At 43.4% G+C, this 25805-nt stretch overlaps 1 protein-coding gene across 2 annotated transcripts in view; it reads right to left on the bottom strand.

The window, feature by feature from the left end:
• The window catches only part of TMEM87B (transmembrane protein 87B), a 44684-nt gene that overhangs the window by 7021 nt on the left and 11858 nt on the right, over nt 1–25805 (bottom strand). The window contains exons 4-16 of one of the 2 annotated variants that reach the window (XM_054727963.1): nt 22385–22516; nt 21487–21540; nt 19988–20078; nt 18532–18593; nt 18128–18311; nt 15405–15504; nt 12390–12483; nt 10657–10727; nt 5029–5138; nt 4887–4945; nt 3267–3370; nt 1397–1470; nt 407–480 (exon numbers count right to left, since the gene is read on the bottom strand). In XM_054727963.1, the coding sequence (XP_054583938.1) occupies nt 407–480; nt 1397–1470; nt 3267–3370; nt 4887–4945; nt 5029–5138; nt 10657–10727; nt 12390–12483; nt 15405–15504; nt 18128–18311; nt 18532–18593; nt 19988–20078; nt 21487–21540; nt 22385–22516 (1209 nt within the window). Of the gene's footprint in view, nt 1–406; nt 481–1396; nt 1471–3266; nt 3371–4886; nt 4946–5028; nt 5139–6795; nt 6868–10656; nt 10728–12389; nt 12484–15404; nt 15505–18127; nt 18312–18531; nt 18594–19987; nt 20079–21486; nt 21541–22384; nt 22517–25805 lie in introns of both variants that reach the window. The other variant, XM_008160787.3, reaches the window with a different exon arrangement.

The following is a 25805-nucleotide window of genomic DNA, read 5'->3' as shown; positions in this document are numbered from 1 at the left end:
GTTATGGTTATAGGCTTAACCAATATTGCTGCTGCTTGCTAACATTTATTTTCATACAAAAAACATCAGTAAAAAATGTTCTCTTGCCCTGGACGGTTGCTCAATGGTTAGAACATTGGCCTGTGGACCAAAGGGTCACAGTTTCAATTCCTGGTCAAGGATATGTATCTGGGTTGTGGGTTCACTTCCTGGCCTGGTCGGGAGACAGCTGGTTGATGTGTCTCTCACACATCAATGTTTCTCTCTCTTGCTCTCTCCCCCTACCCTTCCCTCCTACTCTCTAAAAAAAATCAATGGAAAAATAAGCTTAGGTGAGTATTAAAAAAATAAATGTTCTTCTGGTGGTCAATTAAAGTGACAATTTCTTAAGTATTAAAGACTGAACTATTACACGTATGTTACTCACAAAATTATCAGAAGTCGGTGGTTTAGCTGTTCCATTGGAAACCGTTTTTGAGGTCCTTAATTTTATTCCTTCAGCTATAATGAGAAATGTTATAGAGACAAGTATATAAAATTATAAAGTATTTTCCTTCATAGCCTCATATTTAATAATTCATCAAGAAATAATACTATATTTTTTAAAAGAATTAATAGTATTATCTATTTGGTTGTGCTTCCTTTTTCTCCTCTCTCTCCTTCTCTTCTCCTTTTTCTAAGTTTTCATCTCTTCTGAAATTTCCTTGTCTTCACCAAACTATTCATGTAGATTCTTTAATATATTTGTAATAATTACTTTTAAAATCTTTCTTGCTAAGTGTAATATCTATGCCACCTCCTGATCTCTATTGACTGATTGTTCCATTAACTATGGGTCATAGTTTCCAGTTTCATCCATGTCTAATAATAGATCATTGCATACTGGACACTGACAATGTATCATACAGACTCTGGGTTCTCTCATCTTCCTCTGGGAAGAGTTGCATTGTATTCTATTCAAATTATTGATTAGAGTATTATGGTAAAATTAATAAAATGCTATGTAGAAACTAAATAGAAAGATGAAATTAGCACTAAAACCATAATCAGAAATGCTTTGGACATGACTGGGAAATTACAGATGTGCCTAATTTTAAAGAGCAAGAAGCGGTGACTCAAAGAAGTTGAGTAATCACCAGCAAGATGAATATATACCAAATCATTTTTGTGAAAAGCAGTATACCTACCTCACTAGAGCAAATCAGTAACAAACCTCAAACTACATTAATAATCTTGAAAATTTCATTACTGATTCCTCTTTTATGAGTATCTAGCATAATAGAAGTTTCTACAGATACAGTTTTAAAAATATTTTATAAGAAAAAAAATGTATCTGACCTTACATCACAGGTAAAGATACAATACTTTTTGTTAAAATATATACAATTATCACTCAGTAAGAAAACATCTCACTCACTTAAATTTTCAGATGTTACCATGAATTCTTCAACTTCATCATCAGAATCATCAATTAAGGGCATGAAGGCATACCTGTATCAAAACAACAAGTTTTACTAGTGTGTTTAAGACTGTTAAATTTTCAGCTTTTAGCTAAAAGAGTCATTACACATAAAAACATCTACAATTTTTAAAGTTTCACATAAGTTAAAGTAAAAATTTAATTATTTTTACTCTCAAATTAGGAAGGTTTTTATTGTTAAGAAATTGTGGCCCTGAGCCCCCAGCCCCGCTGGTGAGAGCAGAAATGAGCGAGCTCTGTCTGGAGAGCAGTTCTGCAACGTGTCATGTTCAGGGAGGGGACTCTTGTCCATGTCAGCTCTCCCTCCCTGCTCACACCGTTTAATTCATGCCCCGACAAAAGAGAAATTGCTAATCTGACTGGTGAAAATAAAACACACGAGTGAGCCACATTTACTAGGTCCAACAGCATTCAGAAAACATTGCTGATAAAATGGCAAAAACCCTAAAAACAAAATGTTTAATATTCAGGGACTGCTTCTATAAATTATGCTACATTCATAACGTGGAAAGCCATATAGCCATTAAAAGTAACATGGCAGAATGGCAGATCCACACCAGATAATGTGGATACATTTTTTTGGTTGTTTGTTTGTTTTTAAAGTATTACATATGTCTCCTTTTTCTCCTATTGACCCCTCCCTGACCACTCCTACCCCCAGGAGAAGCTCCATCGCCTGTGTCCATGTCCATTGGTTATGCTAATATGCACGAATACAAGTCCTTTGGTTGATCTTTTATATTCCCGCCCTCCCCTGCCTTCCCTCTGAGGTTTGACAGTCAGTCCATTGGGTGCTTCTGCCTCTGGATCCATTTTTGTTCATCAGTTTATGTTGTTTATCATATTCCACATATGAGTGAGATCATGTGATATTTATCTTTCTCTGACTGGCTTATTTTCTTAGCATAATGCTCTCCAGGTCCATCCATGCTGTTGCAAATGGTAAAAGTTCCTTCTTTTTTGTAGCAGCGTAGTATTCCATTATGTAGATGTACCAGTTTTTAATCCACTCATCTGCTGATGGGCACTTAGGCTGTTTCCAAATCTTAGCTATTGTAAATTGTGCTGCTATGAACATAGGGGTGCACATATGTCCTTTCTGATTGGTGTTTCTGATTTCTTGGGATATATTCCTAGAAGTGGGATTACTCGGTCGAATGGGAGTTCCATTTTTAACTTTTTGAGGAAACTCCATACTGTTTTAATGTGGATATGTTTTAACAAGAAGGTGCAGAATAGTGTATACATGTAAATATGTATTACTGTTGTGTAATTTTAAAAAGAGAGTCACCCTCCCTCCTGCCCCCGCACACTGGTACCTACTTTTACACTTTTCCTCACAGTGCTTTTCTTGGGGAAGAGGAATGAGGTGGAAGAGGTGGGGCTCCCCATCACATATTGTCTAAAGCACAACCTTTGAACTTAGCATTCAAGTCTTTACCTTTCTCCAGTGTACGCAGCATGAACCAAACTGCATGCCTTGATGACCTCCAAAGCATACCTGGTTTCCCCACTACCCAGAAAGGTACCCTCCTTTCCAGCTCAGTCCTTCACTGCCTGCTCCTTTCCTTATGATGAAACATGAATCCTGCCTTTTGGAGTCTTCCTCACCTGCCTCCATCTGCCCCTGCACTCACTTGACATGCCTCTGATTTCACTGTCTTGCATCTGTGATGAGTGTCTCCCCACCTGACCGTATACTCCTGACAAGCATGGACTACTCTCCCATAGTCTCTACAGACACGTTAACATGGTAGCAGGTTATCAACAAATGCTTGCCAAACCTGGCTATTCCTCTGTTAGGTACCTTTGATTATTTGCTGATGGTCTCCACAAAAACATTATTACCATAAGGATAAGTGAAAAAAGGAAGCTCCAAAACGCTTCATCAACCCAGATTTCCATCCAATCCTAAAATAAGAACAATTCAAACATAAAAAGTTAATTTTCTAATAAACTTAAACATATAGATTTTCGATTCAAATAGTGTGCAATGACAAGTCCTAATGAAATCTTTCCAACCAGTTAACTCTTCCAAATAAATAAGTACACATTTTTTAAAGAAAACATAAACTAAAGAAATGCTATTTTACAGAATCAACATTAATGCTTACTTTAGCCTTACGACCAATCAGATGAATAAAACCCTAACATAAGTTATATTCTATCGTGTCATAAAAAGAATTAGTTTAAAGGCACTTCAGAGGTCATTTTAATGTATCTTCTTTAAGAGAACAGATATGAGCAGGTTAATTGCAGAATTAGAATCAAGTTGACAATGGGTGCAGTAGTCCCCCCTTATCCACGGTTTTACTTTCCATGGTTTCATTACCTATGGTCAACTGCAGTCCTAAAATATTAAATGGCAAAGTCCAGAAATAAATAATTCAAAAGAAATTTAGAGAGAGAACATAGTCACATAACTTTTATTACCATATACTGTTATAATTGTTCTATTTTATTTTTGTTAATCTCTTACTGTGCCTAATTTATAAGCTTTATCACAGGTATACATGTATAGAAAAAAAAACAAAAAACATAGTACACTATATATATATAGGGTTTAGTACTATCCACAGTTTCAGTCCACTCGGGTCTTGGAATATATCCCTCTCAAGTAAAGGGGGGGGGGGGGAGCGCTGTATTTTTGACAGAATTTCTGATGTAAAAATCTCAATGCAGTACTTCTGCCAATAGATTTTTCTGCTTTTAATGAGACAGGAGATTTTATCACGTTGTTTGAAATGTTTCTAAAGGGCTGTTGTTTAACATTATAAACATTCCCTTCCATAAAATTTTAGGGTTAACAGAAAGATTTAGAAAACAAAGTTGAGGAAAAGAGAGAAAAGAAATTCCAGAAAGTCAGTCTCTTATCTCATTAACTCATCCCTAAGGCAACGTAAGTCCAGGACTGTCAGAGGGCTGCTTGTAACTGTTCATACAAAACTAGAGACAATGTCCTAATCAAGACACCCCAAAAGAGGGCCTTTTAGGGTTTCAGTCTAAGAAACATACCTTGCAACTCAAGAACTCATGGCAAGCATCTCCTGAGTGTTCATAATGGGTGTACTGCCCTAGAAACATGTCAGACTTAAGGTTTACAATCCCATTAGATATGGAACAGCCCAAGTTCATGGTGTGCAGGAAAAAAACAATTTCCTGTTACCTTAAATTATATATGAGAGAATTATCTTTCAAAAATCTATGAAAGGAAGTTGAGAAAAGGACATAACTAGAAAAGCAGATTTAGGAGAAACTTTCTCAGATTCATTGGAGGAGGCATAAGTTTTTATAATTCTATATCAAATAATTCAAGGTAAACAGAAAATCTCTCCTGCAATTACCTCGATTTACAGACTAAATTCTTCAAAAGTACACAAAACGAAATAGTATAATTAAAAACAAAATCTACTTAGATAGTACTTACTGATCGACATTTTGCAAATCTAAATGTCATAGTTGTCCACACCATAAACACGACAGAAGCTGAAACACACCAAAAAAAGTCAGCTTTGAAGGAAATGTGATCCTGAAATAATCTGCTATAATTAGAAAAGTTCATTACTTACCCAGCACAGCAAAGATCAAAGTATTTGTAAAGTGCCTATATAAAGAAAATTTCACCATGTTCTTTCTTAGCCTCAGAGTCTTCATAGTTTGTGCCGAACTTATAAAAATGTGAAAAAGTTAAGGAAAAACATTTTAAAATAAACTAAAATCAAATTAAGAATCTTTTACATTCCCCAAACTGGTACTGCTGAATATAGTTCCATTAACTTAAAGGTAATAGAAACACAGAAAACATAATTTTAGCTGGTGCTGTATAATCATGATACTGATTTATCGCAGATTTTGCTTTAAAATCCGCTTCTGAATGAACCTGGAGGAAAACACACAAGCAAGAAGCCCCACGACGTCCTCCTTACTGCTGAGTCCCAACCCACAGGCCAGAGCAGCGCAGGACCTGCCAGCCCCTCAGGCAGGCGCTCTGCAGGTCCCACTGGGATTTCCCACTTGGCTTGTGCTTTTCTCTTTCTCTCTAGTCGATTCTCTGACTGTAATTAAGAAATCAGATCATCTAGCAGTTCTATTTTATCAATTAAAAATTGAAGTATGTCAAATGAAACAAATCTGGACTTAGGTAAGGACAGACTTCTTTCCAAAGACGATTGCAGAATAATGAATGTTCAACTGTAAGATCTTTAGAAGTCCCAACGGTCACAGAGGAGAGGGCTCTGCTCTTCCAGGGAGGAGGAAACAGGACTAGAGAGCTCAGGTGTGGGGAAGGGGGTGGCATGATGGGACAGTCCATCAGGAAACGACTTTCCTGGGGTCTGCAGATTTTCAGGAGGGGCTTTTCCAGAGGCCTTGGGGGACGAAAGCTCAGGAACCTGGGGGAAGGTGACAGCTCAGTGTGGTCCACATCGGTCAGCCAGTACATAGGTCTGAGTATGGCCTTGTCACAGGTAAGCCCTGGGGCATGGGAATCTCATCTAAGTCCTACAGGAGAAGGGGGTTCTCTGGAGTAGCCTTTTCTCTGAAGGTGGAAAGGCGGGGCTTTCCTCATGGCAGCGGTTCACCAGGAACTCAGGCTCCTGTGAAGTTCACACTCTCAGGTGTGAAGTATAGAAAGGCCTCTGCACAGGCTCCTCAGCAGCGAGGCTGAGATGCAGCCAGAGTAAGGCTGTACGTGGGAGCTGTGCCTCTGGAGCACAGCACCAGCTGTTCAAGAACCACACACGGAAATTACAGAGCTGAGCAAAAGAATGCAAGTGGAAAATTTTCCATTTATGCCTATTTTAAATTCCAAATACTCACTAATCAAAAACTTCTTTTTAAAAGCAGCTAAAACTACCAAAACTGCTTTTCTAAATGAGCAAAACGTTGCAAAAGATCAATGTCTAAAATCACACAATCCAAACAATTAAGCTACTCTCAGAATTTATAAAAATGCAAATGTGCTGTATTCCTTAACCAGTTAACGGCCACGATATTTTGAATTTAATTTAAAAAGTTCCACCGCTTGCATCTATCGACGCTTATGGCGTACAAATGGTTAAACGTTATTAAGACAAATACTTTTTAGAAATTCTTGACTAAAACCAATTTTCTATGTCAAAGATCTGGTGTCATTTAATAACTCAAAAGTGCTGCTTAAAAGCCAAGGAACAAAAAGATCAAAGGCAAACTCAGAACTGCCTAAGCCTGCACTTACCAAAACACTGCTAATGGAGGGAAGCGTAACCATTTCTCACATTAGAGCCAAGTGTTAGGAAAGCGGACGGTGCACCATCCCGGAGGAGCATCCACAGGACCCGCTGCGCAGGAAAGGATATCCACCAGCACAAGCCAGAGTCAAGAAGAGACAGAGGGAGGCTGGCCAGAAGCACAAGATCAGAGTCATTGGCCTGCAGCAAAACAGCAAAAAAATAAAACGAGCAGAAAAAACAGGAGGGGGATTCATGAGAAAGCCTGTGGCTTTGAATTTTTTAGGCTATTTCTGCTATTACTTTAGAGTTAGATTTGTACAGGATTAGCAGCAATGAATTCACCAAAAGCAAAGGAAGCAAGGGTCCTTATGCAAGCACTCAAGTCTCTAGGCAGCCCTGCTTCTTTGCTCGTCATTTGTATCAGATGGGAAACCCACTCTCTTTTCGTACAAGAAAGCAGACCTTCAGTAATAAAAATTATCAAACAGACCTAGCCAGTCTGGCTCAGTGGCTAGAGCGTTGGCCTGCGGACTGAAGGGTCCCGGGTTCGATTCCGGGCAAGGGCCCCTATCTCGGAGGCAGGCTCCTTCCAGGTCAGGGCTCGTGCAGGAGGCAACCAATCGATGTGTTTCTCTCACATCGATATTTCTCTCTGTCTTTCCCTCTCTCTTCCACTCTCTCTAAAAACCAATGGACTAATATCCTCAGGTGAGGATTGAAAAAAAAGAAAATCACCGAACAGCAACCTGAAAGAAAGCACCTTCTTTTAGGTAAATTTCCTTCTCTCACCATGAAACATGAATTTCTTCATGACTTTTAACTCACTTTTTATTGAAAATATTAATAATTAACATTATGCCTTACTAATCTTTCACCTTGTTTTCCTTATTTCCCCGCCCCAATGTGGCTCCTTCTGTGATGGAACAACCCAAAGCCAATGCTGTCCATAAAGGCGAGAAATTACCCTCATTCAAATCCAGATGGAATTAGAGCCTTCAGAGCTGCAGTCCTGCCTCTCCCCCTTCCAGGGGTGCGCACGCTGCCTGCCCCTCTTATAGGCCAGGTGAGGGGCCCCTGCAATCCGGCCTCTCCCCCTTCCAGGGTGCGCACGCTGCCTGCCCCTCTTATAGGCCAGGTGAGGGGCCCCTGCAATCCGGCCTCTCCCCCTTCCAGGGTGCGCACGCTGCCCGCCCTTTCCTAGGCCAGGTGAGCGGCCCCTGGAGTCCTGCCTCACCCCCTTCCAGGAATGTCCACACCGACTGCCCCTCTCCTAGGGCAGGTGAGCTTCCTGCAGTGATGCACCTGCCAGAACAGGACCTGCAGCCCTAGCGTCACATGCAGAACTGAGGAATGTACTTTACCTTTTAAACAACCAAATGTCTTCAAATGTGTTTTAATATGAAAATTCCTAGTAAGATGTTTATACCACTCTCTGAAGAGATCAGACTTATTTAACTAGAATTTTATTCAATAAACTTGGATTCTAAACTAGTAGCTCTAGACAGAAGTAGAATATGATTTTCAATCAAGTTTCGTCAGAAACAACTCTTCAAATCTCAAGTACTATTTCTTAACCGGACACCCTTAGACACTAGGGCAGTGGTCGGCAAACTCATTAGTCAACAGAGCCAAATATCAACAGTACAACGATTGAAATTTCTTTTGAGAGCCGAAAACCAACTTCTGCGCATGGCCACGAAGTTTCAATCGCACTGAACGTGCACGCCCGCACGTGGTATTTTGTGGAAGAGCCACAATCAAGGGGCCAAAGAGCCGCATGTGGCTCGCGAGCCGCGGTTTGCCGACCACTGCACTAGGGGATCCATGAATATAACTTGGAAGGACTGTAAATGCCCCACTGCAGGCAACCCGCCTGTGTGGGTGGGGCGCACACCTCTACCTGTGCAGAGGCTCCAGGCCTCATTACACTTTCAAAGGCATCTGATCCCAGGACTCAAGCAAGACTGAGGACCCCTGCTTTAGAGAATAAGGCTAATAAAGTTAACGTTTTGTTTTCTTATAACTTGGAAGTAAACTGAGAATTCACAAAGAACAGGCAGACCTGGCCTAGAAGAACCCCCACGAGGGGCTGGGAAAGCCTCCGTGCACATGTCAGGCCCAGCTGCTCCCCTGGAGAAGGGACCTGGGCAGAGGCAAGCCCTCCACCTTCCCCTGAGAGACAAAGATGAGAAAATGAAAAGAAATACAAGGAAGACAAAAGAACCTTTCATGTTAAAAGCTAAAATACAAGTATCAAAGACAATGGGAGCAAAAAAAAACTTGGTAAAAATGAAACTGATCTATAGAAGAGTTTCAGAGAGAACATAAATGCAAAAGGAAGAAATGGCAATACGGCCCCAGCCACCCAAACAAGACCCATCAGAAAACAGTGCTCTGGTCCTGCAGATCCCTGCCTTCTGCTCTGACCAGGCCATAGCTCCTCTAGAATTCCTCCATTTCCGTGAGTACACGTGCAAGGCCCCACCAGACAGGAAACACATGGGGGATACCCAGACTCCAATGAGTCCTGAATCAGGGAGGGGGGTCCTCAAGGATCAACTCACACTGCCCTCAAACTTCTGCAGCACTACATCTTCTGCCCGCCACCTTCACCAAACCTGCTCTCCTGCTGTCCCATTGCAACCTCTGCATGATGGAAGCCACTGTGCCTTGGGAATCCCTCTCTGCTCCTCTGGCCACTGTAGACCACCCCTGTAACGGAAGCTCTCCCAGTCTCCACTCCCTATCAGCTCCTGGCTCTCCCACCTCCCTTTACCTGGTACTCCTCCTGCGCACAATCCGCCCACCAGGCCCCCTGGTTCCTCTCCTCTCGCTGTTCTATGTGTTCTCCTTGGGCCATTTCCACGTTGCAACCTTCTCTCGAACAAAGGTGATTTCCAACCTTCACCACCAGTTCTGACCCCTCTTGCAAACCCAGGCTGAGATTTCCAACTCTCTTTCTTATACTTATTCCCCAGCAGCTCCAACCTCATCCATATGGCCCCTCCTCCAAGGCACCACCTTGAGAATGGCAGCACTGCCCCAGCTACCCAAACGAGACCCGTGGGACTTCCTTCTCTGGAGCCTTCTCCTCTTCTGCCACCATTTCTAGCAACTCTATCATGTGGAGTTTTTCTTTATTTCCTCTGCCCTATTTCTAACCCTCACCACTGACTATGTAAAATTTTAAGGAAATATAACAAATGACTTCTTACTAGACTTCCTGTCTCTAGTCTCTCATTTTCCAAGTCATCTTTTTATCTTTTTAGGTCATCCTTGAGTTCTTTCTAACACACATTTCATGTTTTTCCCCTGTGCAGCTTCGATGCCCTCTTCTTTCTACCTTCAGAAGGAACTCTCATTGCTTGAGCAGGTCATTCTACCCTTCCTTCTGCCCCACCTTCCATGGCTCCCACACTGTTCCCCACAGGCAGCTACTTTGGGATACTCTGCCACTGTCCATACATTTCATGCTTCCAACTATGTGTTCCCCTAAATTCTTCCCAGAACGCCTCTTCCCTGATTCTTAATTCTCTTCCTTCTAAACCTATTTGTCCTCCCAGTCTCAATTTAAACATCATCATCTCTATAAAGTCTTTCCTGCTTTCAAGCTAGAATTACCTTCTCTCATTCTTCTGTTTGCATGACACCTCCCTAAAATGGCAAAGACTATTGCTATATTCCTCGTAGTTATTTTTGTCTCTTCTACCTGACCGTGGATTCCTTAAGCACAGAGACAATACCTTTTTCTTCCAGGCCTCCTCAGTATGGGGTACACAGTAAGTACTTAAGTTTGCTGAACTAAATAGAAAAAAAGAAAGATATTCCTTTTTGGAGAGTTGTTACTCTTTCACCTTCAACTAAATTCCTGTGTTGAGGTAACAATAATGTAAAACTGTATTTCTTTCTATTATTAATAATACAAATTAAAGTAATATGATTTTAATGCTATAATAAACTATTTAGAAGGACATAGTAAAGGATATGAACCATACAAAAATGGAGTCGATAACTGCTAAAATAATTTCATCAAAAGGAACAGCTAAATGATTAGAAGCCTGAAAGATAAAATGGGGAAAAAACTGAAAGTAAAAGTTTCATTATATTACAGGAATTATCTGATGAAAAAAAAAAATCAGCTTACAGCATCGCTTTATAAAGGCCACATAAAAGATTTTTACTTCCCAACAGAACTGTCTTTAAGCACATGAAGATGATCTGTTTTGTCACCAACTTGTGTGAGGACAAGGTCCAACTAAACTATGGAATGGCAGGCAAATAGCAGGTACGTGTCCCCAGCCCCACCAGGGCAACTGTTAACCTCCCCTCTCCACACCAAACCTACAGCCACAGACACCAGGGAAACAGACCCTTCTCTTTCCTACTGAATGCAAATGATGTGGAGAAAGTAAAATAAGGAAAAGGAACTGAGTGGAAGGGGAATACAAACCACTGATGAGCCACTTACTCTAATCAAGAGCTGACAGAGAAGTGTATGCAAATCACATATCTACAGTGTTGACTATGTAAAATTTCAAGGAAATATAGCATATATACTGTATCTACATTGGAATATCTTTTTTCCCCTATAGAGATTTAGTTTCCTGTAAGTGATATGTAAATTCAGAGTTCTTCATTGTTATATAAAGGTAAAATAAATACCCCTTTTAAGGATCAAAGATGAAAACAGCAGGGGTATCTAACACAGAATGCAGACTATCAAGACAACAGGAAGAAGAATGAGGCTTAACATTATGGGCCAGGTGTCCTGTTTTAAGGGTCAGAGCAAACATGTAACTTGAACTCAGACAATATACGAATAAACTGCTCTGTGCAGTAACCTGATTTATACATCTAAGCCAACACACTGAGGCAAAAATTACAAGGCTCTTTAAATCAGGTACAAAATAACTTTCTTAATCACTCAGTCGTCAGTTATATTAAGAAAAACTGAGAGCTAAAAATCTAATGTTCATCACAGACATAACTATTCTGACTTCTCTCGAGAGGAAAGCATTGCTGCCGCAGCACCAGCCGTTCCTTGAACACTACCTGCTCCTGTCTCTTCAAAGAGTGGGCTCTGCTGAATCCCCCAAATAGTGCATCTATAGAGTCAGAGAAAACTTACCACCAAATGGGACTTAACAGTGAGATATACAGTATAGTCTCCATGCATAAGGGCTACAACCAACTTTCTCCTGACTTGATACATGTTTAAGCCAAGGTGTAAGGAGAAATGAACGTGTACAGACTGAACAATAGAGACAAACGATCTTTAAAGGAGTAACTATGAACGTCTTTGAGATGCAGCCAGTCCCACATCATTTTAGGAAGTGCTCTGCCTTGCCTTTTACTTTCAGGAAGTATTAACAAGGAAAATATTCCAGAGAAAATAAAGCTCAAATTGGGCCTTTTTCATAAATTACCTAACTTTGAAAATTCAGCCCTAGCTGGTTTGGCTCAGTCTGCCTGCGGACTTAAGGGTCCTGGGTTTGATTCTGGTTAAGGACACATGCCTGGGTTGCAGGCTTAATCCCCAATGGAGGGCGTGCAGGAGGCAGCTGATAAATGATTCTCTCTCATCATTAATGTTTCTTTCTCTCTCTCCCTCTCCCTTCCTCTCTGAAATCATAAAAGGTATATTTAAAAAAAATTCATCTGGGGAGATAGAAAGTCACAGCAAAAACAAAAGGGGTGGTAGTGAATTATGCAGTTTTTACCCCAACAACTCTCATCACGCCTTCGACTGCTGCAAAGATGAAGTAGAGAAGCCCCAGTCCGATCACCCGGTGCATGACTGTCCCTAAGCGAGGCCTGGAACAAGGAGGAGAAAACGGAAAAAAGGCAAAAAAACAAACAAACCATTGGTAAGTTGGATGCATCTGAGAACAGTCACTGCCCCCATTTCAATACCAGAGAAGTGCCCGCCTAATCAGGTCAGTCTTACTCCACCCCGAGGTGCTTTGTTGTAGGAAACACCACATTCCCTGGGAACAAGGCAGCAACAGGCTCAGAAAACAGGCCTCCTTCTCTGGCACTGGAAGCAACAGAGGGTTTTGCTGCCGAGATGGCAGCATATGATGCACATTATCACCCAGCCCAGGTATGATGTCACACAGAAGAGCAGATGGAAGAAACCCGGGAAGCTGAAGGGCAACTCCTGAGTGTCACTGGCAGAAATCGTAACTCTTCTACTGACATTAATGGAAAACTGTTCAGGGATATGCTTTGATAGAGATAATCTGCTGATTATGGCTTGGGCAGAGAAAAAGCAGGGTATTCAGAGATCAAATTCTCTCAATACCCGAAACCAGAATGCTAAGACATTAGTTTTTATTCTTTCAATGCAAAGAACTAAAATAACAGTCTGAGCCTTTCATAATACAAGTGAATTAGGAAAATGCAAAGATGGTGATTTCTGCAATTAATAATGTGAAAATAGAACTGAAATTTCATGACATTTGCAAGTCAGAATTTATTAGCTCAACACACCCTCTTCTCAGAGTTAGAAGAAAAAAATGGTTTTGAAAAAATATTTAAATTTGTCGTTTTAAAACAATTATCTAAGTAAAAATTAACTTAGCATCCACAGCTCATATGTAAGACTAGCTATCTAATTTAGGTCCTCTGAGTTCTGACTCCTAATAGCCAGCTAACTGGAACCCTTCAACAGCCGGAGTGTTAGGCCTCACTCCGTGAGAGCTGACACAACAGGCTGACAATGAAGGAATGCGCTCACCAAGGGCTATGCCCATACACACAGCTCTGCCTCCTGTTCCCTGGAAGCAACACACTCCACACCGAGGCATCTGATGTTCATAACGAGAACAAGAAGGTACCTGAGATGCAACCAGAGGATTTTGTGCTCTGTATGCTGTATCAAGCCCCCAGCCTCAAAGCAAAGCATCTGAGAAGGAATCTCTATAAAAGCCCAATGAAAAGAAGCTCTCCTGGCTAAAACCTCTCTAAGTATACCGATCCTGAGCTCACACACATGCACGTATGCATTCAGTGCTATTTACTGAATGACCTGTGCCAGGGGTGGCACTGGGGCCTCAGGGCACACAGGACAAAAACAGGCAAAACTCCTACTCCACTCCTGTCAGGGGAGACAACAATGCTAATGCATCGAGTGGTCTTGTATAGAGGGTGGGGCTCTCATGGAGGGTGGGTGCGGCGTTAGGAATCCTGGCAGGGCTGTCTTCCTGGGGAGACGACAGAGGAATAGATACTGAGGGAACAGAGGGGGCACACCATGCCTGAGTCGGGGAAAGAGGCCCTCCATTGCAAGGAAGTGTGTCTTATTTAAGGAACAGCAACAGCAAGACAGCCAGAGGACTGAGCAACATTCAAAAGGGAGAAGGCAGGAGAGGGGGGCAGCCATCAGAAAAGCCACAGGAGGAATTTGGGTTTTATTGAGGAAAATGAGCAGAAAATACTAGTAATGAGTCCTGAGTTACATTTTAAAAGGACTGCCTTAGCTATAGCTGTCTGAATAAACTGATAGGAGACCATGGCAGAGGCAGGGAAACCAGGAAAAGGGCCCAAGGGGTTTGCAAGATGTCAGTGCCCTGCAGGATCAGGAATGTACAGCTGAAGGGTAGGTGACATGTGACAGGGGAGGGCCAGCGGAAGGTGAGGGCCAAAGGCCCAAGGCCGCACCAGGATCAAAGAATGACTGGAACTGACACATCAGACAAAGTGAACAGGAGAGAGGCAGTGAGAGCTGAAGAGTGGATTGTTTAAAACTGTGATGATGATGAGGGTACAGGTGCACAGAGTCATAAAATCTTGAATCCCAGCAGAGGTGATGAGGTGAGGAGATCAGGTTACTTAACGCACAGGGAATTCTGGTGGAGACAGGGAGCAAGGGCTCAGCGAGTTAAGGGATGAGAGGAGAAACCTGGACAGTGACAGGGGCCACAGCAAGAAGATGGGATAGGTGGTCCAGCCTGAAGGCCTGAGCTCCAGGAGTCAGGGGGTTTTAGGGAAGAGGGAAGGATGGTCTGAAGATGATAAAGTGGAGAAGCTCTTTCACATTCAGGCCCCTAGACTCACAGGGATGAGAGGAAAGACCTACTTGAGAGGATTGGGAAGAAGCCGCTGCTGAGGGGTCAGGATTTCAGTCAGAAATCTTGCTGACTTGGTGGTGACCCTTCTCTTAAGATGACCAAATACAGTCATAAAAGCGTAACTATGCTGTTTAGGAAATAGAAAATGGATTGCACTTCAAGGACTATTTAAATTTTTCCATATCCTTAAAGTTGATTATTCTCTGAACTATAAAAAAAAGCTACTGGAATTCCAACTCGGGACCTTGATTTTGAGACTGTATCAAATAGTCAGTGCGTGCCGAAACCAGTTTGGCTCAGTGGATACAGCGTCGGTCTGCGGACTGAAAGGTCCCAGGTTCGATTCCTGTCAAGGGCATGTACATTGGTTGCAGGCACATCTCCGGTAGGGGGTGTGCAAGAGGCAGCTGGTCAATGTTTCTCTCTCATCGATGTTTCTAGCTTTCTCTCCCTCTCCTTTCCTCTCGGTAAAAAATCAATAAAATATATATTTTTTAAAAAATAGTTAGTGCGCGGCCATTCCTGAGGAACGCGTTCTCGCAGAGACTTCCCTATGGGGTTTGTGTAATGACACTGAGAGGTGTCCAGCCTCGCAGGGTCACAGTGGGGGTGGCTGGTCGCAGGACTACAGACGCCATGACTTTCCAGCACAGCAGGACTTACTTCACGATGCCGTATCCCAAGCTCATGATGATCACCAGGAGGCGGGCCAGTGTCCTCTTGAACGCAGATATCAACTCCGCAAATATCAGCAACCCTTGGGCTGAGGAGAAGAAATCAGCTCACTCTGTGTACATCTGGAGGCCTGCCACCAACTCTGAACATGTAGCACATGCAGTGACATCTGACCTAAGGTGGATTAGCCATTGGATCTCCAAGGTACTAACTCAACTCATGTTGGAAACCTCAGTGAAGGGGATTCACAACCTGCTGAAGAATTCACTCCTTATCCATCAGCTCTGCTGGGCACAGCTTTCTTGTACCAGCGAGAAATCTGTGTACCTGAACTTCCCTCCACGGCCAATCTCCCCCTTTGTCCCCTACAGTCTTTTCTCAGGATGTCTTCATCTTTATTCATGTGTGGCTACAACAATAACAGAGATACCAAGGTCCCTGCCTCGAGGAGCCTGTACTCTGGTTAGGACAAGTCAACAGATGAAACCCAGCCTGGTAAGTGACAGATGCAACACAGTTTCTCCTGGATTGTGAGGAAAGCCAAGCTAATCCACTCGTGGGGAGGTGCATGTGAGTTGACATAAGTTTCTCAGTGGAAGTGACATCTAAATCAGGATCTGAAGGCGCAGCAAAGTAAACTATCTGGGAGAGAGTCAGGAGAAGCAAAAGAATGGCACATCCAAAGGCAGAGACAAGAAAAAAAGCTAAATGTGCTCTGAGAAGTGAAATTCAGCATGTCTGCAGCAGAGCATAAGTAAGGAGGGTGCCGAGGAAATAGACTGGGACAGGAAAGAGCAGTCACCAGCCGTAGGCTATGTTCTGAGTCTCAACCTGAAGCTAAGGGCAGGGCGTAATCAATAGTAAACGAGTGAGTAAAAAAGGAACCAGTAAACTATAGCCCTGGGCCATATCTGCCCCTAGGCCTGTTTTTATAAATAAAGTTTTATTGGAACACAGCCACGCTCACTTGTTTGTGGCTGCTTTCATGTAACAGGGTTGAGCAGCTGCAACAGAGACTATATGGCCTGCAAAGCCTAAAATAGTTACTATACAGCATAAATAGTTTTGGTGACCCTTGAAATAAAATGGATAGCTTTATTTTACTTTTTAAGTACAGGATTGCTGTACTTGATGGCTTAAAACTGGAGTGCAGGTGAGGAAATGCTTGGGGCTATTCCAGAAGTCCAGGAAAGAATGCTGGCAGTGCAGATGGAGAGAATAGAAAGTATTCAGAAACGAGGTATGAATCCACCTCATTCTTCTTTCAGCTCCTTTCTCCACCTTGTCCACAAGAAATCACAAGAGACCTGTCAAGTACCTTGAAGAGGTACAGATACATGCAGTTTACTACGTTTTCCCACGACCAATCTAGAAGCACAACGGAAAAAAGGCCACCTGATATGACCCATTCTTAATGTTAAAACCCACCTTGGGTCTTAACAATCACTGCTCCCACTCCTTTAAAGTCTCTTCTTCCAGGATCAATGTGAGCAAGACAGCGTTGGTAACAGAATTCCCATCCGGGAAACCACACGTCAGCCCCTGCCCAGCCTCCTGGCACTCTCCTCTCCACAGGACTCAACACTGACAGCAGTATGGGGTCTGTCTCCCAAGCCCTGCTGGTGTCATCCCAGACAGAGGGCTTGAGGACAGCAGATGGGGCGCAGGCTCTGGCTGCCCTTGCCAAAGTCCACTCCACCCTGACCCTCACAGATAAGAGATGACCACCTGCCTCCTCCAACATTCAGGAACACTTCAATCCCAGCCATCAGCAGCAGCCCCATCCTTCCTTCCTTATTTAGTTCGAGACACAAAAATGTCACTGAACTCCTTGTGGACTAATAGCACCTCTCACGTGCCTCTCTGGATGCTGTCCTTTATTTATTCTTTTGTACAAGTCTTTTTAAACTTTTCATTTGGGGAAATGACAAACATTCCCTAGCACAGAGAGACAGTAAATGAAATCGCATGTACTATCTATCACTCAGCTTGAGTAATTATCAGCATTATGCCAAATTTATCTGTATTCCAACTGTTTTTTTCTCTCCTAGAGGATTTTAAATAAATACTCGTAGCAGACACAAGCACGCCTCAGAAACATGTCCCTGAGCGTGGTCAGCCCTTCTGAGCTCTCTCCCTTCCAAGGCTTGGCGACTGAATGAACTGTTCCTTAACTTCTCTGGCTTCTTGACATCTACCTTCTAGAAGTCTGGGCATACACTGTGGATGCCCAAGCACACGCCCCCGCTGCTTTGCACATAAACTTCACATTGAGATTTCTGCCTGAGAGAAGAGGCGGGACAATGCAAGAAGGCTGCAGGCACCACTGATTTTATTCCCCGGGGGCAAATAATTCTTTTTTTTTTTTTTTTAGGAGAAAGAAGTAAGGGGTGGGAGGGAAACAGAGAAATATGATACAAAACTGGCAGCACCCAAAGCTCCCCAGCCAGACACTGTGTGGTTTTAATCCAGTCAAGGTGGCTGGCCATAAGGGAATGAGATTTTCTTCTCCCCGGGAGGAAAGGGAGGGAAAGTCAACAAGAAGAAAAATAAAAAATGAAGACGACACACATGCTGGCCCAGATCAGAGTTACACTCCTGGTCTCTCCACGGCCTCCCTCCTCTTCACCTACAACGTGGCTGTTCCCGCTGGGCTCAGACACCGAGGCCCCGTAGACAGTACTGTGTTTTCGGGGAAAGTCACAACTTACTTGATAGCCCCGTGCTGTTGATGTTTTGGTATTCAGCATAAAAAACTGCTTTTTCAAGCATTCCCAGGAATATGACAGCTGCAATCCAGAACTGAATTCTTAATATATCTTTCCAATAACAAGCAGACCACATCAGCCAGAGCAAGCCACATAAAATGTAGACAATGCACATCACCATGTAAAACTGTAGGGAGAGAAGCAACTGTAATCACCTAAGCCTTACTATCATTTGAAAATCAGTATTTCTCATTCAACTATCAAGCCTTTATTTTTCCAGTCACTCTGGACATAGAGGGCATGTCAGGGCACTACTAAGGGATTAGCAATCACTGAGCTCTTTGAATTTTTAATTTTCCAATTAGGATACAAGATTCTTTTTTTTTTAAATAGTGAAACATACTCACAATCATGAGAGGCCAATCTGATGCAGAGAGATATCCTTTCGGCCCCATCATAGAAAGAGAAACTGGTGAAAGTGAGGGTGGGGATAAAGAAAGTAAACAGTTAAATTAACAGTTTTCTCTTAAGTTTTAAATGTAAGCTCATTCCCCAGAAGACTCCAAAAATACAAAGCAAGCTAACAGATGCTGAATCTTTACCTAGCACACACAGATACTGGACAGTTGCTGGTTACATGATGTGACCTTATGAAGAAACCTTCACTAGTCACACTCGGTTGTAAAACCTGGGCCAAATCTCACCTCATGCAGAAAGCAGAGTTGCACCGGCTACGGTCTGGCCCCTGCTGAGTCACCAACCTCCTGAGGACTCTGTCTCCCTTTATTACCTGGGATGAACGACTGACCTCAAGCACCTAGTCTGGGTTGGCGTCTAAGACAGTGAGAATAAACACAGTGTCCAGAACAGTGCAGAACTCGCTGGACTTGGCAACTGCTGCAGTTTCTAACTAGCAGGGCCTCAACACTGCCTCTAGCACCTGGAAGGAAGGGGGACCAGCGAGGTAGCAGAATGGCATCAAGATCCCTGCTCCCTCTATGTGGCATGGCCTGGCCCACATACTACCTCCGGGAGGAGGCCCTTCTTCCAGATCAGCCCCTCCACCTGCTTCCCCACGGGTCATTAGCTTCCCCCACAAGACACCAGCCTTGTGCTTCTCTGCAGTGATGCCTGTTCACCCCACTGCTTTCTGCCCCTCCCCTGCACTGGATGCCTCTGAGAGACCGAGCCTGGCTTCCTCTCTATGTCCCCAGTGGATGAGGCAGAGCAGAATGCAAATCCGCAGGACCCTCACAGGCTGTTGGCTACTGTCAACCCAGCAGGTGCCGCTCTGGAAAATGACAGCAAAAGCAATTCCAGGGTGTGTGAAGGCCTTCATTCCCTTGCAAACTGCTTGTTGTGAGGATGCTCTTTCTCTGGGCATGGAGAACTACGGCTTAATGAGCCACAGAAGGGCTAGCTTGTGGGGGGAGGGGAGCTCACAGACCCCAGAAGCCACAGTTGCCAGATATGCTACTTCTACTCCTAAGCTATAAACTAATGTTTTAAAAAAACTTTTCAAAGAATAATTTTCAAACCCTGATGATGGCCATTTTCAACAAACAGAATATAATCTACTTCAAATACAATTAAGATGTTGCCTGCCCGTTTGTTTTTTTTTTACATCTGGAAGAATGGTTTTCTAACCCACCATTAAGTTTAAAATTATTTAACTTAATTTAAAGTTTCCAATTCATTAAGATAAGTATAAAGTTTTAAGTCTCCCAAATAAACAGATTATTCATAGATTAACAGAAATTCATTTTTCAATGTGTTTTAACAGAGAATGTACATTTGGATCAATAACAAAAAAAACCAGAATTCAGTAATTAGCTAATAAACATGCATGCAGTTTAACTGTACCATTCAAATTCCATTTTGCATTGGTTTTTTCCGTTTTAATAGAAGCAATAAGGATGTGAAACCCATCTCTATGTGTTCTTGCAACAACATCCTGAAACAGGAAAAAAAATCCTTTATGTTATTTTTTTAAATTGCTATATAAGACAGAGCTAAACAATTGTTTACCACATTTTAAAACAACTTTTAATAAGCGAATTGGATCATTTTTAAAAAACACAAACAGGTAACACAGAGAAAAGGAATAGTGGGCAGTGAAAGGATCACCCCCGCCCCACTTTTTAAAAATTGATTTTAGAGAAGGGGGAGAGAGAGAGAGAGAGAGAGAGAGATATCAATTGGTTGCCTCCAAGCATGGGCCCCAACCAGGGATCAAACCCGCCACCTTTCGGTGTATGGGAGGGTGCTCCAACCAACTGAGCCACACTGGCCAGAGCAATCCCCCGTTTTCTACCACCATCCTTCCAAACCCAAAGGGATGGAAGAGGAAAAAAGAAGTCCTTTCAACTCCTTAAGGTTTTCCACTTTTTATATTTCTACAGGTTTCCCTTAATGTTACTACTCTATGTGTTATTTACTATCACCATCCAAATAGTTTCTTTTCCCTTACTTTATCCAAATGTCACCAAGCATTCAGTTTTTCAATGTGTTTTTTAATTGAACTGTGGGAGGAAGAAGTCAGATAACATTGTGAGAAATGACTCAGATTCCGTATACAGGCTAAATTATTTAAATTCTTCAAGGTACTAAGTTACTAGCAGTCCCACTGGGGACTATAACTGCTGCTGTAATGTCTATGACCCCTTCAAGGCCCCACATAACTGGGCCAAACTTCTCACATTCCTCCTTGCTGAATATTTCCTGTCCTTCCCTTTCACTTCTTCCTCCTCCACTTGTGGCAGTTAGTGCAAAGAGTGTGTGCCCCACCCCCTGCCGCGTGAAAACCTTTCCACTATCCGGCTACTTTTTAAGATGGTGCAAGAAAACCAGAAACACGAACAACCATTAAGCAAGCATTAAGCTCTCCTAACTCTGCTCAGTTCCTATATACAACTCTTTCTAACCCTCTCAGCCTCTTGGTCTTCATACTTTTAGCAATTCCCCAAAATACCAAATTTTCTCTCCCCTCCATGCCACACTCATGGTTTCTACCTATTTCTTTGCATCCTTAATGACGATACATACCAGCCCATTACTATGCTGTCTTGGGCATTTGAAAGCAAATTTTATTTTTTAAAGAAAAAGAAAGGCTACATAGAAGTTAAGCTTAAATGATAACTTTAACGAGATGTTTAACAAACACAGAAACAAGTCTGTATAAAATTCATATAGACATATGTAAGGAAATATATTGTTTTAAATAAAGGTTCTTTTTTCTTTCCCAATTCTAATAACCCTATTTTATATCACTCTCCAAGTGCTCCACCCATCAGCAGATTCTTTCAGTCTTACTATATAGCTTATGCATATAATTTGATTTAAAGACAAATAAGATGACCTACCATTTGTTCTTCATGGTTTGAAACATTTCCAATATTTGAAATTAGTTCTTTATTCTGGAAAGAAGAATAAATAACTTCATTTTATACTGCTGCATTTTTATGGGGATAAATAATTTTAACAATTAAGAAAAAAAATGTGTTATTAAAAAAGTAAAAATTTAAAAGCTGAACATCAAAAAACAAATTTCACTGTAGCCCAAACATGAGTGACAAAGTCCTGCTTTGGAAAAATAACTCCCTTAATCAGGATAGTGGCTATGGTAGGGGACAGTACTAGGAACTTAAAAGGGAGCTCCAGGTGCTAAAATATTCATCAAGCCATATACTTCTGATAAGCACACTTTATTATATGTTTATTACACTTCATAACATTTTAAAATAATCCCTTTAAAATTTTTACTAAGACATATTTTCATTTCATAATTCATAGAGTAAAAAATAAGTTAAAATGACCCACAGCCTCAATGTCACCCAGAGATGATTGAGGGTGACATTTTAGAATCTGATCTTCCACCCTGGGAGGGAGCAAGTGCACAGAGAAGGAGAGAGTGTTGTGCGTTAAATGCTGACAGACTGTGGTAAGAGGAGCAGACCACTGGACTGAACAACGTGGTCACTGGTAACTTGACTGGTGGGGTTCTGGAGGTACAATGTAGTGGAGAAAAGAGAGATGAACTGACAGCACATCATGAAATGACGTTGTTGTAAAGGGGAACAAAGAAACAGAAAATGGGGCCAACATCTTACTATGTGCTACCACATTCACAAAGAGCTAAGCCTAAAATTTAACAAATTAAGCACCTTAATAAAAATTTTGGTAAAACACAGTTTAGGCTGATACTTGTATGCACTGGGAATAAAATAAATCTCTGTTAACATGGCAGGACAAGATACTCACATATAATGAGGGAAACACCTGTAAGTCACTGTTGCAATCTATGTTTTCATTTTTTGTTGTCCAACATTCGATGTTCTTGAAATAATCAACACAAAAGTCTTTGACAACACTTTCAGGCTTTTGTAACAGCTCCTACCCAAGGTAAAATTTTGTTATAATTTATTTCCACACTTATTAACCAAGAAGACAAATATAATTTAATATTTAAATAATACTAAAATACATTCAGTTTGGAGCACTCGAAAATATGCAGAACAAAATACAGAAAAAAGTTTGAATATAATTTTAAGTAAAACTGTTGGATCTTAATATCTTAGCCATTCAATTGTGCTTGCCCGGAGACAGTAATACAGAACACAACCATAATCTTACAGTATGATAGTGATTAAGGTGTTTTGAAATACACAATACTTGTCCTGGGGCTACTTCCATCTTATCCCAAGTATTAAAGATCTCCGAGAGAGAAAGCAGCATTTAACCAGGAGGAAAGACAAACCAGATACTTAGCAATACAAAGCAAAGGTGCAAACCTGGCTGAGTGCAGGGGACACTCATTTACTCATTAGGACCTAGGGTTCTTCCCTCCTAGATATAGGAATAAAACCTAATGGCAGCTCCCAGTCATCAAGAAAAGGGTAGGTAGACTTACACTAGCAAAATATGGGACAATGTGAGCAAAATAATAGGTTATAGCCCATTGACAGATAGGTAAGATAGGAGCAAAGAGTTCATTCTCACAGCAGAATGCTAATAAATGTGGGAGAACACATGGATCAGAAAATCACCATGTAGCAAACATCAGAGTAATAATCGATTTATTGGGCAAGACTCAAGGATGTGAAAACCAGGATTGATGAAGAAAGCAGATACATCCTACCTTATAATAGAGAAACATGCAAATTGACCGCACCTCCGCTACGCCCACGATTGGGCCGGCGGGAGGCTGGGGGGCGGGACTCCGGGTGGCCTATCCAGCCGTTGAGAAGATCAAGATGGGTGGGGCGGCCATGCCCCCCCAGGTTGACGATCTCCTAGGGCCCCCGGGGAGGCAAGTCCTCTTAGTTCCGGGGCTCGCTGGGAAGATCGCCGCCCCGGGGAGGCAAGGCCGGGCTGCCCAGTCGCTCCCGGGGGTCCCTGGGGAGATCGCCGCCCCACCCAGCCGCTCCCGGGGGTCCCTGGGGAGATCGGCAACCTAGCGGGGGCATGGCCGGGCCCATCCAGCCGCTACCGGGGGTCCCTGGGGAGATCGGCAAAACGGGGGGCGTGGCCGCCCCGCCCAGCCGCTCCCGGGGGTCCCTGGGGAGATCGGCAACCCGGGGGGGCGTGGCCGGGCCCGCCCAGCCCCTCCCGGGGGTCCCTGGGGAGATCGGCAACCCGGGGGGGCGTGGCCGGGCCGCCCAGCCACTCCCGGGGGTCCATGGGGAGATCGGCAACCCGGGGGGCGTGGCCGCCCTGCCCAGCCGCTCCCGGGGGTCCCTGGGGAGACCAGCAACCAGGGGGGACATGGCCACCCCGCCCAGCCACTCCCCGGGGGCCCTGGGGAGATCAGCAAAACGGGGGGCATGGCTGGGCCTGCCCAGCCACTCTAGCGGGTCCCTGAGATCAGCAAAACAGGGGGCATGGCCGGGCCCATCCAGCCTCTCCCGGGGATCCCTGGGGAGATCGGCAACCAGGGGGGCGTGGCCGGGCCCGCTCAGCCGCTCCCGGGGTCCCTGGGAACATTGCAGGCATGTGGTTGCTGAGACCCAGACCAGGTCTCTGGCCACAGATTCATAGCTTTGCAGAGACCTAGGGCAGGGATCTGCCTCATCTGCAGAGAAACAGAGGTTCTGCAGTGCCCCCAAGACGTGGGTCGGCCCAGCCAGGGATCAAGGGGCATGGAAGGACTCCTGGCAGAGGGGCAAGGACCCTCACCCCTGAGGCAGGGGTTGAGGGGTGGTGCCACCTCAGTGGAGGGGTGCTGCACTGCAGGGTACTGGAATGACTGATGTGATTCAGAGAAGCTCCCAGTGCAAGCCTGCGGTGCCCTGCCCCATGGCAGAGCATGCCTAGGCAGTGAGTGGGAAGCCTTCCACCTGCTTCGGAGAAGGGGGGGCAGTAAAGAATGGGGGGAGAGGAAAGAATGTGGAGCATCCGCAATGAAGAGGTGCTTGAGAAAGAGGCTCGGAAGCCTGACTGGAAGGTTTGTTCTGTTTGCTGGGCGGCTGCCCCTTAGGAAGCGCAAAGAGCATGGCTCTGAGGGCTTCCTGTGTGCTGAGTCAAGTTCCACAGCCAACTGGAATTGGCCTCAGTTTCCTGGTCTGTAAAATGGATTAAGCGTGTCCCAGTGCCTTCACTGAGCTTTGATGGCCAATTGAGATACTATATAAAGAAAATGAGGGAAGAAGTGAGAAAGAAAAGGAAGGACGAGCAGCACAAAGGAAACACTGAAAGGAACCTGTAAACCCATTGTCACTTAAATAGGGAATATAGTCAATAGTGTTGTAATGATGGTATGATGCCAGGTGGGTACTAGAAATATCAGGGAACACTTTGTAAAGTATATGATTGTCTAACCACTATTCTGTAACTAATATAAAACCTGAAACAAATACAAAATAATGTTGAATGTAAAGAAATGAAAATTGGAGTGAAATTTTTATAAATTTCAAAGTTTAAATAAAAGCTGTAAAGGAAGGAAGGGGAGAATAAAAAGTGTTTTTCATTTTGCCACTTCATTAAAAAGACAGTTGTCTTTATGTGGTGCTTTTATACTTTTCTAAGTCATTATCTCATTTTAATTTCTGGGCAACTTAAAGACAAGATAAGTATTCCCTCCACTATTCAAAGAAAGGAAATCTTGGTGTCTGGTCCTAATGATTCAATCGTCAAGCCCTTATTGTAAAGCAGGGTTAGTAAAATTTTCTGTGCAGGGTCATATCTATACTAATAAAAGCCTTGGGGGTGATCAGGCCAGCAGGGGAGGGTATTTGGGGGCAATCAGGCCCGTAGAGGAGCAGTTAGGGGGCAATCAGGCCAGCAAGGAAGCAGTTAGGGGGCAATCAGGCAGGTAGGTGAGCGGTTAGGACCCAGCGGTCCCGGATTGTGAGAGGGATGTCCAACGGCAGGATTAGGCCCGATTCCACAGGGATCGGGCCTAAACCTGCAGTTGGACATCCCCCGAGGGGTACCATATTAGAGAGGGTGCAAGCTGGGCTGAGGGACACCCTCCCCAGTGCACGAATTTCATGCACCGGGCCTCTAGTCCTATATAATAAAAGCTTAATATGCAAATCAACCAAATAGCAACCGGCCCAGTTGCTATGATGCGCACTGACCACCAGGGGGCAGATACTCAATGCAGGAGCTGCCCCCTAGTGGTCAGTGCACTCGCACAGGGGGAGTGCCGCTCAGCCAAAAGCCAGGCTCACAGCTGGTGAGT

The sequence above is a fragment of the Eptesicus fuscus genome, chromosome 16 (assembly GCF_027574615.1).
Source record: "Eptesicus fuscus isolate TK198812 chromosome 16, DD_ASM_mEF_20220401, whole genome shotgun sequence".
Classification (NCBI taxonomy): Eukaryota; Metazoa; Chordata; class Mammalia; order Chiroptera; family Vespertilionidae; genus Eptesicus; species Eptesicus fuscus.
Note: the sequence above shows the minus strand (reverse complement) of the source record. Positions and strands in the feature narration are given on the sequence as shown.